The sequence below is a fragment of the Antrostomus carolinensis genome, unplaced genomic scaffold (genome assembly GCF_000700745.2).
Source record: "Antrostomus carolinensis isolate BGI_N321 unplaced genomic scaffold, ASM70074v2 scaffold954, whole genome shotgun sequence".
NCBI lineage: Eukaryota > Metazoa > Chordata > Aves > Caprimulgiformes > Caprimulgidae > Antrostomus > Antrostomus carolinensis.
This window is the reverse complement of record NW_010312622.1, coordinates 144,318-161,138: the sequence shown is the minus strand read 5'-3', so window position 1 is coordinate 161,138 and position 16,821 is coordinate 144,318. Positions and strand designations below refer to the sequence as shown.

Here is a 16,821-nt window from a genome sequence, read left to right as displayed (position 1 = left end):
CCTGCTGCCTGAACCTCATGACTCACCTTGCTCACAATATTCTGCCTGCTCAAGCAGCCTCTGGAAACTGCACCCTTCCCTTCTTTCTGCCCCACCCTTCCCCATCCAAATTCAAGGTCTGGAGGAAGAGGCTGCAATCTCCCATTGCTTCAAGTAAGCCTCCAGCACGCCGTTCTCACCCGTCCCTTCAGACTGGACTGAAACTGCTTCATTCTGCAATCCTGACCCCACCCTCTCCTGCAGCACCCAGTTAATTCTCCCTTTAAACTCAGCTTCTAGGCTATTTCCTTTTTAAAGCTCCTTTAATCTTTCCCCATACTGTTTGCTTAGAAACCATGACTATAGGAAACTTCAAGCCTTGCTTAGGTTGGGTCAACCAAAGGAAGGCTGCTGGGAATACATGCCGGGCGTGAGCCCTCGCTGGGGCTGTACGCTGGCTTCGCACAACTCTGCAGTGATACAAATTCTGGATGCTGCTGGGGTCCTTCTTCCCCCTCTTCCCTGCCCATGCTTTGTTACAGCTCTTGTGGTGACACACTGCCTCTTCTGTTGTGCCAGCACAGCTGTCTCTGAGATTCATGCCATGAACTAGACCAAGGAATTGCTTTTAGTGGTAACTAGGAGAAAAAAAATAAATAAATAAAGTGGCATTCTGTTGCTGTTAGGTGGTGAAACTCCAGAAAACTCCAGACAGCTCAGTTAAGTGTAACTGTGCCCACTCTGGGGATGGGAAAAAAAAAAACAACAGAAAACTTAAGAAATTGTTATGGTGACACAAAGGACCAGGAGTTAGTTCAGGAACGGAAAACTCCATTCTCTCATTCTGGAGCTCATCCAAAAGCACATCCTAACATTCATTATATTTGCATTTGTATTATCGCAACAACTTGCAAGCCCGGTGGAGATGAGAGCATCTTTGCACTGTGCCATCTATAAACACAAACAGTAAGAGGAAGCCCATGTTCCTCAGATGCTCTGATAAAAGTGAAAGGAGTCAGATATTTTGCAAGTGCATAAAACCTCTTCTCTAAAATGCATACTAATTGATGTTAAATTTGCTGTCAAATGATATTGAAAGAAAACACAAACAGTGAAACAAGAAAGCGTGAAGATTTCTTGTAAGTGAAAGATACAAAGCTTTGAGTTCAAGGCATTAGAAGGCCCCATAATGTGGTTCATTTATGTGCTTTACAGCTTGTTGCTAAAACTGAAACATAAGCACGGAATTTCCAACAGATACTATTTAGCTGTGATAAACTATTAGTTATTACAGATAACACTGAGAACCAACTCAGAATTTCCTTCAAAAGCAAAAGCTACTTGCAATACTTCTCTGAATATTAATCCTGTCACCCCATGTCTCTAAATTTTTGTGAGTTCCAGGGACTTGCATGAGTATATGCTAAAAAATGTGTTGTGCTTTTCTTCTTTGAAATTATTCAGAAAGTTTTCCAAATGTCACACTGGAAAATTTAAATAGCTGATGCAATACATCATATGAAAAGGTAAAGCAATAATAAATGCAGTGCTGTACGAGCAAATAGAGCATCTTTTCTCTGTCATGAATATTGTTAACATTTTTATATTATGATTCAAAAAAATATCAATTATCAGAGACATTTTCTTTTCCTCCCAGAGTATCCCATACCTCCTTGTGTACATTTTTTACTTGTCAGAGTTTGCTTTTTTTTTTTTCAATAAAAGGCAGCCAAAATTTTTCAGTCTCAGACGAATCAACATTCTTAAAGGGTGCAATTTAGATTAGTTTTAACCAGAGATAATTAACATATTTGCTTGCAGATTAAAGGGTCTTTCCATGCTGTTAATTTAGGGAATGCGTGCTTTCTACATTCTTATGCAAAACAGAGCTGGAGTCCAGCTTTAAATGAAGGTGTGTGCTCAACCACAAATACAGGGTTGCCACCACTATGGCCATTTATTTTCTGCAGGTCAGTTGCTACAGAGCATTGCTAGAAAACCGGGTCATCCCAAAGGAGAGGGCAGTTCTGCACAAGAACTCTGGGTACTGAATCCCACTAAGTGGGTTTTTTTTTTTCTAAAAATGTAGATGTGAAGTCAAGAGCAGAGTCTTTCTTTGCACACATGGAGATTCTTTTTGAAACCATAAAAGTAATCAAGATCTTGCATGCTGCAAAACCAGTGTGTAACCATTACAACCAAAGAGAAATGCATAATGAATTGAATGCTAATTAAATACAAATCACAGCTTGGAAGGAGTACAAGTTTACAGCAGCTTTTCCACATTTTTCTAGGATTACTTTAAAGCTCCCCTTCTTCAATTTGTGGTCATAACTAGAATATGGGGTTTTCATAGAACAGTCTCAATTTTTTAAAAAATTAATATTTCATAAAATTTAAATGAAAATTCCCTTGCAGAAATCTAGTTATAATGTTTGTGCTTTTTTTTTTTTTTCCTGCTTTTTTTTTTTTGTCTTGAAAGAATCTCTTGTCTTTCCAAGATCAAACTCTTGTAAACACATGTCCTTCTAACCACGGCTCTCAGCTTCCCAGAACATACTGTGGTGGGCCCAGCAAGGGACCCTGCAGATAATTAAGTGAGTGGAACACATCTGATGAGGAGAGGCTGAGAGCTGGGACTGTTCAGCCCAGAGAGGTGAAGGCTCAGGGTGATCTTACCCAGGTGTATAAATATCTGAGGAGGGAAGTAAGGAAGATGGAGCCAGACTTCTCATGGTGTCTGGTGAAGAGCAAGAGGCAATGGCCACAAACTGAAATACAGAAAATTCTATTTAAACATAAGAAAAAACTTTTTCACAGCGAGGGCTGTCAAGCAGTGGAAGGGGTTGCCCAGAGAGGTTGTGGTGTCCCCGTTCCTGAAGATAATCAAAACACATGTGGACATGGTCCTGAGCGGCCTGTTCTAGCTGATGCTGCAGGGGAGTTGGACTCAACAATCTCCAGAGGTGCCTTACAACCTCAACTATTCTGTGATTCTCCAAAGCTGAGATACGATTCCCATGTTATACAAAGTCACAGGCATTGTTAAATCTGCAAAAACAGTGAATATTTTTCTGAGTTCCCAGATACGACCATATACCCTGGCTTTGCCCCAGCTTCGCATGAGGATAAAAACCATGTCCACACTGCTCGTGCCTTGCTCCATGATTTCTAAAGATGAGAAGGGAGGCCCAGCCAGGAGCCACAGATGCTGAGCTGAGCTGCGTGACTGGGACCAAGGAGCAAGTCCCTGCAGGCAGGTTTAGATGCAGCCTGAAAGACGTTCAGAATTCCCATGGCAGCGTGTATGACAAATTTAGGGTCCTGCTAAATCATGAGAGATTAAAAGTGACGAGCAACTAAGATGATGTATTTTCCATGATTGCCAGATCTTTGCATGCTAAAGTGTTAAGGGAGAGAGTTTATCTTTAAAAGACGCATTTATCATACAGTCTGGTCAGCCTTGGGCAAGATACTGTCATGGAGAAGGTGTCAAAGTCGAGATTTCCCAAAACCTTAACAGCTGGACAGTTTCTCTTCTCTCCCCACTGCTCTGCTTATGTTGCAAGAAAAATTCAGGTCAGGGAATGTCCTCAAACAGCTAGAGATAGGCAGCATTAGTGTATTTAAATAGAAATTATTATTTGCTAGCCTTGAGTACGAGCAAGCGCCTGAATTTAAAAAAAAATCAGATTTGCATCCAAAAACTAGCCTGCCCATTAGTATGGTATTCACTGAACAGCAGACGTCATACTCAAAGTAATTAAAAAAAATTAACAATTACAAAGCCAGCAGGATGACATTATTGTCTTTTGCCACTAATATTTATTACAGATAGCGTATTTGTCTTCTGAGCTGTTAAAAATTATGTTTCCAGTTCATAACTCTTTAAACCTTTCCTATAAGATCAAGGATCTGTCATGTTCATGGAAAATAAGCCAAGTCCATAGAATTGCAGAGTTCCTCCCTATTTTCAATCAATCAAATCTGGGAGAGAGAGGGAGATTGATGAGAACAACCTACTTTTCTGTGCATGGCATTCACTGAATGTGAAAACGGACTTCAGCATTTTTTTCAGAAAGTAGCTGTTGTCATGACAGCACTGGGAAGCCCGGGGACTGAAAAGATCTTCATCAGCCCACTGCAGCAATTCTGTGCCAAAGGAATTGCGCTGCCTGTCTGCATACTGACAACAGAGCCAGGGCAATGCCTGCTGGTCAAATCTCCCCAGTCTTACTCTGCAAACTTCCCCACTGCTGCCCTCTGAAACTGGGAGATTGTTGCAATCTGGCAGAAATGGAACTCTCCTGCCCCTCTCCTCCCCCTTCAATACCCCACACACCTTCTGTTCACCAATCTGGTTTAACTGGGGCAGCATCCAGCCTTCCCGTACTCCCTTTTTCCCCCTCCCTGGCGACGCAAAACCCATATAGAAGGCAGCAGTAGCCCGTAGAAAACCTACACACACAGCATGTTCTGCAATCCAGCTCCACTGATGTACCAACTGCCCCTCCTGTTACCTCAGTTATGGGCCAGCACGTCTGTATGCTGTGACGTTTGCATGGCAGCTTTGGGGCAAGAGGCTGAGAGGATTTCTGTGGCAGTATCAGCTGCTTGGGCTTGTACTCTCGACAACAGTGGGACCTTACCTCATCAACTCTGGCCATTCCATTTCTAATATGTGCGTTGTCTTTCACGGCTGCAGTTAGGCAACTTGCCATCCATGCCAACTGCCCTGCTGTAATCAACACAAGCACTAGTTTGGGGGCACCTATAAGACTATTCCATTCACAGCAAAGCTTTCATTTTACTGAAATGACTGAAAATGGTTGCTGCACAGCTGAGATCCTCATCATGTAAACAAAGAAGGAGAAAGTAAGGTCTTTTTGATTATGCATGTGTTGACTGAGTTCCAACACTTTATTTGAAGCACGAAAACTTGCATTATGCCCCTGCTGATTATCACTAATGGAACAGAAACTGAGATCCAGTGCTTTACACCCAATCTCGCAACAGCCACCTTTATTACAAATTAAATTATGAGAGATGTGTGTTCTCAGATGAGTTCTACAAGCCTTGTCTGAAACTTTGGCCTCTCTGGTATTGATTGCAAAATTCCCATTGACCTCAGTGGGGCCAGAATGTCAAACTCAGCCTGAGAACTGGGGAACTAAGGAGTTTTGAGGAACTCACAGCAAATCCTGATACTGTTGGCCTGTAGAGGATGGCTGCTAGGAAGCGAGAACTCAGCATGTATCACACAGGAGAGTCTAAGTTGCACTGTGACCCTTCCATAATTCATAATTTAAATAGTTCAGAGGGCCCCTCTCTCAGGAAGCCTGGCACACATTGCAGAATTGGGAGATCTAACTCCTAAATTAGCTTAATGCCCCAATGACAAGCCCTACAGCTGTGTGGCGTGTCTTCTAATAGGCAAAACAGCGATTCCCCTCTCCTGAAGTCTATTCCCAGCTTAGTTCCTCAGACTTTCCAAAGCAACTGACTGCACAGGAGTGGGCAAACCATTTCATCATTTTGTCATGCAGCAATTTAACAATGGTTAGGATGTACGTAATAGTCACTTTCCTAGGATTGCTCTGAGGTACAGTTGTCTGGCTTTGAAGCCTTCGAGTGAAAGCTTGGAGTGTTCTCAATAGAGATGGGCCTAGTTTTTAATCACATAATGCTTTTGATTCTATTCAGTCTTTTAAAACTTCCCTTTTCCAATGAAGATTAACATCTATTATGTGCTTAATGATTTTTGCCTAGTGACACTTTCAAGAAACAAATAGTCCAGTACTTTTCCTAAGACAGTTCAGTGCCACAAAACAACCTACTATACTTCTTAAAATATAGTAGGAAAATGTGGCACTATAAATTCTTAGCAAGCTGTTGCTATAGAGGCCTAATGTCAGGACAAACAGCAGCACTTTGGCTTTATATTATATTTAACTAGATAATTTATCAGAACCATCATCTTCACAGTTGAATTTCTAGCTGAGTTTGGTAATGCTAAGTATTTGTTTCATCCTGGTGAAAAGTGGATTCAGCTATTTAAAACCTGGAAAATATGGGACATGTTTTTATTATAACATCTTAGAGCAAGGTGAAAAAGATCTAATTTTAAATGTGGTGCATCTTACAATAATTCATGCCTACCTGCCTTCGCATAGAACTAGGGACTCTAAGTCAAGGAAACTATTTGATTTAGCTTGTGCTGCTGCATGAGAGGTACAACAAAGAGGCGTGTATTATAGAAGTGTAACTCAGGCACTGAAAAGTGTTAAGGTATCAGCTCTGTAGAGAGCGATGACCTACTTCTGCCTTGTTTCTTGCAAGGAAATCCTTTGACACCACTTCAGGCCATGCTTTCTGTGCTCCCTGCTACCTTGAGGACACAAAAGTTTCTCAGTCCCATTTACTACCCAGTTTCACAACCACAAGTGCCATGTAAAGAGGTAGCAAAGCAGCCAGTTTAAAGCAGGACTTTCCAGAAAGAAAAAAAAAACAAATCCTGCACTGTACTGTGGTAACTTCCTTTGGCATCTTGCACGTATATTCATTTCCAGTACACACAACCTATTATCATCAGTTTACGCTCTATAGTAAAATATATATGCAAACGTCACCAACCCAGTTTACATCATGCTTAATAAAGCCTGACAAAAGAAATGCTGGTTTAAAAGCTATACAAATATTAAAACATGAAATATTTGAGAGTTACTCCCCTCCTCCCTTATCTAATTATAGTATTAATAAGCAACATGCTGCATTTCAGCTGAGATGTACTAACCACAAGAGATCAGCCTCTCGCACAAATTCTCTCCTGTACCATGATGCTTGCAGTACAAGCATGCTTAACTCTTTAATCATACAGGCTGTCCACCTGAAGCCAAAAGGGCTCTTCCTAGATGGACTCAGTTCTGCTATGTGAATATGAACTCTGTTGCTCTGGTTGTATGCAACTCCAGATCAGGCCAAGAACATATTTTCTCTGTTTTGCAGTAATTTATCTTGTAGTTCCAGTTTTATATGATTGTCCAGTTTTAAATTGTTGCTGTGCATGATTAAGTAGCAATACCATGATATTTAACAGTGATGTCTTTATGGTTGGTGAAGCAGCGCCATTTCATGGGCAAAGGAAGGTGCTGAGATGTGGCTACAACCTTGCAAAGAAATCTTTTTATGCAAAGTCACATCAAGAACTTCTTTCATTTAGGTTAAAGAATCAAGTCCTTAATATGTGAAAATACAGAATAAATATACAACACTGGATCATTGAGTATAAAGGTTAATAAAAATACAGGCTCTAATTTTTTTCTTCGCAGGTAATTAGTTCACACAATGAAATAATCTCCTTTCTTATCCTGGAAACACATGCATAAAACAGCTCAGATAACATCATTTACATACAGGCTGCTGCATCCGCATGTTAATGTTTGGCAGTGAAAAGTTCAGAGAAGTTTGTAATCCCCGATTTCCTGCGCGTGCTCAGCACTCAGATTCCCAGAGAGTCAGAAAAGAATGGGACGCTAAATATTACTAAGATGACAGGTCAGCTGCAGTCTGTGCCGCATCTGGACAGCTTGCGAGTTACACAGTTTCCCAGACCACAGGATCTTTTGACAGTTCTGGACTTTTTTTAACACCAGGGTTTGGGTTGGGTTTTTTTTTTTAAGCACATATGGGTATTTGTGTATCACAGTTTCTTTTGTCAGTCACTTACGGTTACGGCGATCACTCTGAGCCTATTGTGCTGCCGCCACTTGCTTTGTCCGCGTTACTATATTGCTTGGTATTGGAACCAATCTGCATTCCCATTTAAAGCACTATCATGTCACCCATCAGCAATCATTTGCTTTCATCCCTTAAAACTACTATACAATGGAAACCACGCCATGAGGACAAAAGCACGGGCAGAGAGGAGAAAGGAGGAAAGCTGAAGTGGGAAAGCGGCGGCAGCAGCTGCAGCGAGGCTAACTTTGTTCTGTCCAGGTCCTTCCGGGTGAGTACTTGAACTTGGACTGGCAACGTACGTGCCCTTCATCTTCTGTTCCCCCTGCTAACACCATTTATCTTCCCAGGGCAGATACTGGAAGGAAGCTTAGATTAGCTGCTTTTCCATCAAGGCCAACAGGTACTAACGCTGTTTATATGGCACAAGCCAGTGAGTCTGTGCCTGCTGACAGCTGCAGGGAAAAGGGAGGGCTGTGGGAGGGAAAGCCTCCGATTGCAGCAATATTGATCCCTAGCAGCACTCTTCAAAACACAAAACCAGTTTGCTAGGCACCCTTAAAAATCAAAACCTCCTCAACAGTGGCTGGAGGACACCATCTGATCAGCTGAATAGAAATGCTGTTTGCTGCATTCAGCCAAAGATGCAGTTATCTGAGGGTTTGGGAATTGCCTAGGGAGTCTAGAGTGTTTAGGCTTTAACGGGGATTCACTCCTGTATACGCTCATCCTCCTAAGAGTTTAGAGCCAGCAGCTGTAAAGAGATCTTAGACTTCACAGGCTGCCTATGATTAATTGCTTGAAAATGTTGTAAAAGTTAAGGATTCTGTTCAAAGGTGAAGTAGCTGGAGTGCTGTAGCCTGGAACCAGACAGAGAGGGAAAGATGCATGGTAATTTGTGCAGAGCACTTCTCTGAAATAGGTATGGCTCAAAGCAAGGCTTTAGACTCCTACCTTTTACAGACAGGACCTAACCATGCTCTTTGGGGCCCACAAGATATTAATGAGACAAAAATGATCAAAATGTCATGACCTCTATTCTTCCTTGTCCTACATTCTGGATAATGGAAATGAAGAGGAGCTTAGCTGGCTTATATTTAGCTGATCACACTGAATGGAACAGCCTTAAGATCATGCAATAAAAGTTTTAAAATAAAATGCTCTGAGTTCAGAGTAGTTATGCCCCCCTCCCTATATTCCAAAGAATCAGATTATACAAGCAAGTAGGGATTCCCCAATGTTTCAATTCATTTGAGTATTAACCAATTCCTCTTCACTAACACAATCTCTTAAGTACTTGAGAGGTTGGTTCTTTAATTAGTAACTGCTACCTTGTAAGTAGCGATCACAATCTCACACATTATCCAGGCACTTTATCTTTACTAAAAATTTTTATTGTTTGTAGGCACAATATACTAGAAACAGTAGTTACAAAATATTATAGTTATGTTGGCACAGGGTAAAAAAACTAGCCAGAAATGTTATTCAAAGGTGCTTTAAATCAAACAATCCAGTTTTCCACATGGTCTCCTAGCTCATGAAATGACACCTTCAGCTGGTCCCCACTCATACACAAGCTGGCTTCTGTGCAGTACCAGCCCTTGTATGTATAAACTCTCTGAGACACTCTCCAGGCAGCCTGAAATCCAACACGAGATAGCAGCAGACACAACCATCAGAAAACATTAATCTGAAAGTTCAGTTGTCTTTTTTCTCTCTGTCTAGATATGACCATTTCCATGTATAGAAAGAATAAATGCAACAGTCACGAACAGCTGTTTCCAAGACTGGTGAATGAGCACAAAAAAAAAAAAAATAAAAAAAAAATCTTTAAAGCCAAAGCATCTAAAACAGCTTCCATCTTCTTGCTGACTTGGGATTTTACCAAGAAGTTGCACAATAGAGGGCAGTCGACTACACGTGCAATCAGCATCAAGAGTTGGTATAAATTCATACTACGAAGAGGTGATTTTTATGAGTTGAGTTGCTGAATTTCGCAGCTTTTCCCAATCACTTTGAAAGGTACTCTTGTCAATTAATGACAATTTTATATAAAAAAATTATTACATATTTGTACCTACTAGTTATTTGATTTCTAGCAATGTGAAAAAATATATATTTTTTTTTTCTTCTAAATAGAATCTGTTGCTGAAAATAAGGGAAGTTCATATGCAAGTAACTTGGAAACGTGTGGTGTCTCACATGATATGCTTTGAGCTTGATCTTTCACAGTGCTAAGCACCTGCAGTGTTTAGTGATTTCAAGCAAGAAACTGGTGGCCCAGACTCATCTGCTTGTGTAGGGACAGACAGCTGTTGTATGGATAAGGCATTTTTTCTCCATACAAGGAACGCAGAATATTTGACACGTTGGGCTGGAGTGGACTGAAAGTTGCAGAAGAGAGTCCTGGACAGTGCCAGTCATATCAGTGTGATTCAGGAAAACTACCAGATAACAACAGATGAGGATCAGGTATTTTTCTGCAAGTTTTCATTGACCAGATCTCTAGGCCATAAGTAAATCTTGCTTCTTCTACGTATAAAGTTAAACCTACAGGGTCTGCTGCCTTTTTTTTTTTTTTTTTTAAACAGTACTCATTTCACCTTCAAAAGAGGAAGAGAGTGTTTCCATTTTTAGTCTGAAATTCTTTGAAGTATTCCTGTTTCATAGAACAGGGATCTGGATAGAATTTGACAAAAAATTAATTCCTTATTCTAGGTTTGGTTTCAGCAATAAAGCAGTTAATGAGATCACATCTGTTTTTGTCCTGATATACTCTACTGCAGTCCACTGGAAACAGCACCATTTGCTCACAGCTTTTTCTTTTACTCCAGACAGAACCTAACCCAGCCTAAATAAGTCCTCTTAAACACCTCCATAGCAAGACTGCCACGCAAGCCAATTAGCAACTGCTGTGGTGATGTTACTTATCCATAGCTCCAATTAAGAGTTGCTTGCAGTTTCACAACAACAGCTCGATAATATTTAGCCAGCCCTTAAAAACATTTTTTTTTTGGCATACGACAGAATGAAGAAACATCACCAAAAAATAGAAAAACTTCATTCCACAAGTAATATTTGAATAGTGACACATCTGGAACAGCTGAGTAACAAGTTGTGCTTGTCAAGTTCAGAAAGCAGCTGCTTTTAGCCTTCATTTTGGGCCAGACGTTTGCTTTCAGTCACCAGTATATTCCATTTTATTTTGTAGCAACTTCTTCAATGTTCCCATATGGACAAGCTAAACAGCTCCAAGGATATAACAGCAAGTATATATAATGTTCTTTAGAAGAAATGAAGGCCAGATGTTGCTTTGTTATCTTCACGTGCATCCTTAAAAACGTTAAATTAAGTTGTTTCAGATATATTATTAATGCCAAGTGCAGGCAATTTGTTCATTAGCCATTTAAATGTCAACTTTCTAAAGGATGGAAAATAACATTTTAACTGAGGATTCAAACTGAAATAAGATTAAACTACCCTAGAATAACTTGATAAAATAAGTATAGCAAAATCCAGGATCACGAGGACAAAAAAGTACTGTGCAGAAAAGACATGATGACCCACTTCTGAGATCTGAATGAGTACTATTTATGGCTTGTTTTATTAGAAAAGAAAAAAGAAAACCACCTCATTGTTAGAATATAATGAAAAGTTTGGGGTAAGAGTTAACCAGCACCACCACTGGTGAAAGATCTCCCTCTCTGCTGCTTTACTCAGCCAGGATATAACTTAAGCCACCAGTCCAAGTACTAGAGAATTTATTAGATCTGTTACTAACAGTGTAATCCATTAATGTTTTTCATGTATGTACTCCTGGTTACTACATCTAGTGGATCCAATAGGGTGGGTAATAATTCTTTCCCAGACTGTCCAACTAAAGCAATTCAGATAGAAATGAACTGTTTAAAATTTTTCTGATTTCCTGAAAATAGAACCTGATTGGATTCATTTTATGACAGATATGTTTATGAGGAAATATTACCAGAAGACTACTTCTTGCCCCTCAGTAACAATATAAACAAGGTTTGGGTTTCAACTGCCTGGTGAGGTCTTTCTCTTCGAGCCAGTCCACAACATACAAAAACTGCCAAGACACCAACTATAACTTTTTGAGTAACGTCACTTTATTAAGGGACTTAAAAGAATCACATTCTCTAGTAGTCTTGGAACAATGGAAATGGTGAACAAAAGACAAAAATAGATGTAATTGGTTCTGAACAGCATGAACATCTGTAGAGAATGTGTTGCATTATTCCTAAGGACTCTTGCTTTTGAAAAAAAGCACATGTTCCATATATACAAGTGTCAGTGCAATAGCCAATAAAGCAATCAGTCAGAAATATAAAAATATCCTAGATACAAACTTAAAATAGATGTTTGAAGGCTGACAATATCAGTATTCTGATATTTCTGTATCTCCGGAGTATGATTCTGATGAGGTAAGAGACAGTAGATGCTCTGTGATAACACAAAGCTGTAAATTTTTTCCATAAGACACAAAAAAATAGAGCACCCAATGAAACTGCAAGCCTTTGCTGCAAGTGCCCACAGGAAGTGAAATTATAGTCTATGAGCATTACTACATTCCTGCACCATTTACATTTGCTGTCTTTGCCAACATTTATACCAGCAAAAGCTTGCTAATCCTCCCACACTCCCCCAGCTTCAGCATAAACTGCACGTACATCACAGATATACCAAACTGACAGCTGCTTTAAACACAGGCAAGACCTATAAATGTCCAAAAACCACTTAGTCATTCTTTCCTTTATTGGTTGCAATTCTTTTCTTGGCAGCAAGGACAGAAAAAGATTGCGAAGCTCAACAGTGGAACAGCTCTCCCTAGAAGGGTTAGGGAGAGAACTGGGTGTGTCCGATTTGCTTTGCCCCAGGTGTTCCAATGATACCACTGAGCTTAAACCTTTGCTGGTTGAGCAATGAAAATCACATTCCTCCTCTTTGCTCTAATGTTTTGGATGGAAGGATGCACTAATTTAGGGCCACTGTTCCAAAAAATAAGAAGAAAGACTATTTGATCAAACTTTCAGCTCCATGCTGTCTGTCTGCATGATGATTCATCTTTTTTTCTTTCAGCCATCTCTTTCACTATGACCCTCCAAGCTCTGCTGCTAAATTCTGCTTCCTATTTCTTCACTTTTCAAAGAAAATGGCAAAACGACAGGTAGACGGACAGCGTGCTCCGTGTCTTCATGGCAAAGAGCCCCAGGAAGAACTGCCAGCAGAGCTGTGAGCAGCAAAAGGTTACAACAAACACAAACTCCTACTTAGGGGGACAATGATAGAGAGTTAATTTCAAACTGTGTATCAGTCTCAGGCCCTCCTCTATGGAAAAGCACAATGAATTATATAGTCTCTAGTACAGCAATATTAACCTGAACAGGATATGATTTGTGTGATAAAAAAGCACCAGAGGAGCTGGCAGTTGTCTTACGAAACCTGCCTTACCACTTATGGCATGCACATGCACTGAAGCACACAGCAGTTGCCTGAACCTTTAAAAGATTTCTTAGCTTTACATTCTAGATTCAAAAGCTTTCCTTAAATATTTTAATTTTCCATCATTCTTTTCTAAACCTCTTTTGTCTCAGGCAAATTCAGACAGCTGTGCGAGATGGAAAAATGAAGCCAGTAACATCTGTAGTACGATGACACTTGACAAATCATTTCAGGTTTTCTTTCAGTTTCTGGAAGATGCTTTGCAGATGTCAAAACCTCAAGGAATCATCAAACTTCTCTCCTTAACCCCACTGAACGTGTCATTCAACATTTGCAAACACTGAATTACTACTCACCACACCCCAGTAAAACAGGCTGTTACCTCTCGAGTAAACAGGCAGGGAATGGAGGCACAGAATGACTAAGTGATTATTCCAACATCATGACACAAGTCTGGGAGAGTCAGGAGCTGAACCTGTATTTCTTGCATCTCAGTCTCAAGTTGTCTTTTTGTTCTGTGTTGCAGCGTTATTCTTTCCCGTAGAGGAAGACTGGAATCTCTGAAGAGTCTGTCACTGCTACTCTGGTTGACAGGTGATGTCGCCAACGAGATAAGAATTGTTGCATTCCCCGCATCAAAAGGCGGAACACAGTGTGACATCTGTTTGCTGGAAAAAATACTAACCATACAAGTCCTTGAGAACATCAACATTTATTTAATATGATATAAAAGAAATGGGATATGAACATTTGTATTTGAACAATAATAAGTGGCTTCTTATACTTACATCGTATGTGCTCATTGTATAATATATACACAATGAACATAATTACATTTGTACACAAACTAAGTACTGGATTGAAAACCTGCTTATTGCTGTACACACCCTAACCCAACAAAGGAAAAGCCCAGTACCTCAAAATACCTACACTCCATTTTATTTAAGAAAAAATAACCACTTACATTAACGTATATGTTGACAGAAGTGTGGCAGTAACTGCTGACATTGCAACCTGACCAAGAAATAATTACAGCAGAAACAGGACATATTTTACTAAGCAATAATAAAAATGGCACATTTTAAATATATCTATATGTATATATATATATAAAAATTTTACAAATAAAATGTTAAAACAAGAAATTGTAATGTTTAAAAAGTGTAAAACAAGGTTTAGTATGTAGAATTAACCGAGTTATGAATCTAAAAGAAGCCAAAAAGTAAACTTATATGATCCGTAATTAAATGAACACTAAATTCTGGAGAATATCAAATAAAGTTCTGACTGTAGGCTGCACATTAAAAAGAGCCTTTATTTTATGTGCACAGAAATCATAGCAGCAAGCTGGTATCAGGAGAACAATCTGAAAGTTGTTGAGTGTACATGTGGGCCATTTAAAGCTCTCTTGGAATAAACATTTTCCAGGAAGTGATAAAATGATGCTCTGTGGCCAAAAGCATCAGAACTATGAATTTCATAGATTTAAAATATACTGTACAATATCTTCTCATATTTTCATAGCTCAGGTCCATACATCTCAGGCATGAATTTTTTCAACAGAAGCCGTTAGTGCTGAAAGAGACATAAAATAAGTTACTCTATTTTAGCAACAACAGAATATTGTGTAAAGCAACTCTTGGGATTAAACACAGCAAGGAATTTCTGACCTCATCCTAGCAGTAGTTATCAATGGTGTAGAACATAATAAAGTATCTTAGAAATCAGTTGTTTCCAAAACCAGTTTTCCTGATGAATAATGCTGCTGTCAAGATAACTTTGACAGCAAGGAGCAAAAGCAAGCCTTGTTCAAATTTACACAACTTCCTATGAAAGTCTGTTTATTCTGAGAGGTTTATCCTGTTGTACACAGCCATCTCCAAATGTTCTTCGTATAAAACTGGTAGTAATAGGAAAGATCCTCATTGCTCTTACAAATGACAAGCACAGTTTGAAGAGAGATGCAATATTATTCAGTTGCTACACCATAATGGCAGCATAGCTGTAAGGTATTCTGAAGTTCAAGTGCTCCACCCAGAGATTTCTGTATTTTGGTAATTGCTGAAAGGACATCTATTAGTAGCTTTTAACATGTTAGTAAAAATGTTTGAGCTTTGGATCTAGGTGCTGTACAAAATGTCATTGTGCCAGCATTATGCAGTGTAAATGTAATGCTTAAAAGGTAACAATGGCAGTGGTACACATCCAGATTGGTCTCTGCAAAGCAAGAGCTGTGACAATGAAAGTAGCTTTGTGTTAATGGGTTTTTCCTTAGTCCTACAATATCCTGTGCCACCAACTTCCTATGCCAAATTCCCCTAGCACTGTGCCAAGAGTATCATTTTACTAATTGACTGTAAAAGCCAAATATAGGTATTACCTCATTATTCTCTGAAATCTACCATACATTTTCCAGATGTTGCTTGAAAAGGGCTGAGCCCACAGCTCTGAAATTCCCCCTACCACAGAGGATTTCTTGCATCTAAGAGACACCGAGTTCTTGCACATTAAAAGACCTTCTCTTTCAACAAAGCACTGGGATACTGGAACAACAACCTGAGAAGATAAGGGACAGCACATACTGCAGGCAAGCAGACTGTGCTCCATACATCTACGTGCAGTAGGCTCAGCTCATGGCATAAATTTGTTTTGAAGCTCCAAGGAAGCAAACAACAGAGGCATCAAGTGCCGCAAAGTAATATGGGATGTATACACATATAGTTGAATGCTCTCTCCAACTCAATTCAAATAATAAACAGCCACAACAGATGTATTTTAAGTTCTGGAATCCTTTCAATATAGTGAGGCATGTGTAAGCAGAGCATTAGTTTTACAAGCGCCATCCCAGATGCACCATTTTGTCATAAGCCATTAAGGCCTCTTTGCAGAACCGTATTTAACATGGCAATGTTACAGCTACAGTATTATCTATGAGGATACACCCCACTGTGGGACGTCAAGGCTTGGACATTAAGTTACAAAGCAGGTGAGCACTTCATTTTTGCTAATCTCATATTTAGCATAAATCCTTCAAAAAATATTTTGCTGATCTGATCGCTGGAGCTGATGACAAGAGCTGAAAGCAACTTAATGCAATTAGTAATAAATTTCTGGTGAAGTTATAGGTTGCTTCCCCTTTCCAGACAGGCGTGCTGTGGCTACAGACAAAATTCAGCACTTCAGTTTCAGTTTCATTATTGACCTGAAACTGAGTTGATGGAGTAACGTCTGTCCTATTTAAAAAGAAGCAGCCTGATAAATGCATGTGTATTTATACTGAAAAGCATTAACAAAAATCAGTATTTCCAGAAAAAATAGTATAAAAATAGTCCCACTTATTGTTTTTAAATAGTTCTGTACTAACACTTTTGAATAAAAGTCCAAAAGTCCAAGATGGATCTAATCATGACAGACCATCCATCAGGAAGCCAGCAACACAGGTGTCAGTTCTGAATGTGAAAAGTACATTTTTCACTCTCAAAAGGAGAAAAAGACAAAAATAGTTTTTTTATTGAAGAATATATATAGTTTCCTGGCCATACGAGAAAGGTGTCTGTCATTAATAAGTTGATTTTGCTAAAATGAAAGCTTGGCAATACAAATTGGGACAGTAAACAAACAAACAAAAAAATTATTTTCAGATCTCCT

At 39.4% G+C, this 16,821-nt stretch overlaps 1 protein-coding gene across 1 annotated transcript in view; it reads right to left on the bottom strand.

Moving 5' to 3' along the window:
• Positions 1–14,463: 14,463 nt before the first annotated feature.
• The window catches only part of PLEKHA5 (pleckstrin homology domain containing A5), a 71,960-nt gene continuing 69,602 nt past the window's right edge, over positions 14,464–16,821 (bottom strand). Inside the window, exon 27 of the mRNA XM_029084756.1 lies at positions 14,464–14,748. Within this exon, the coding sequence (XP_028940589.1) occupies positions 14,730–14,748 (19 nt within the window). The 3' untranslated portion in view covers positions 14,464–14,729. The remainder of the gene's footprint in view (positions 14,749–16,821) is intronic.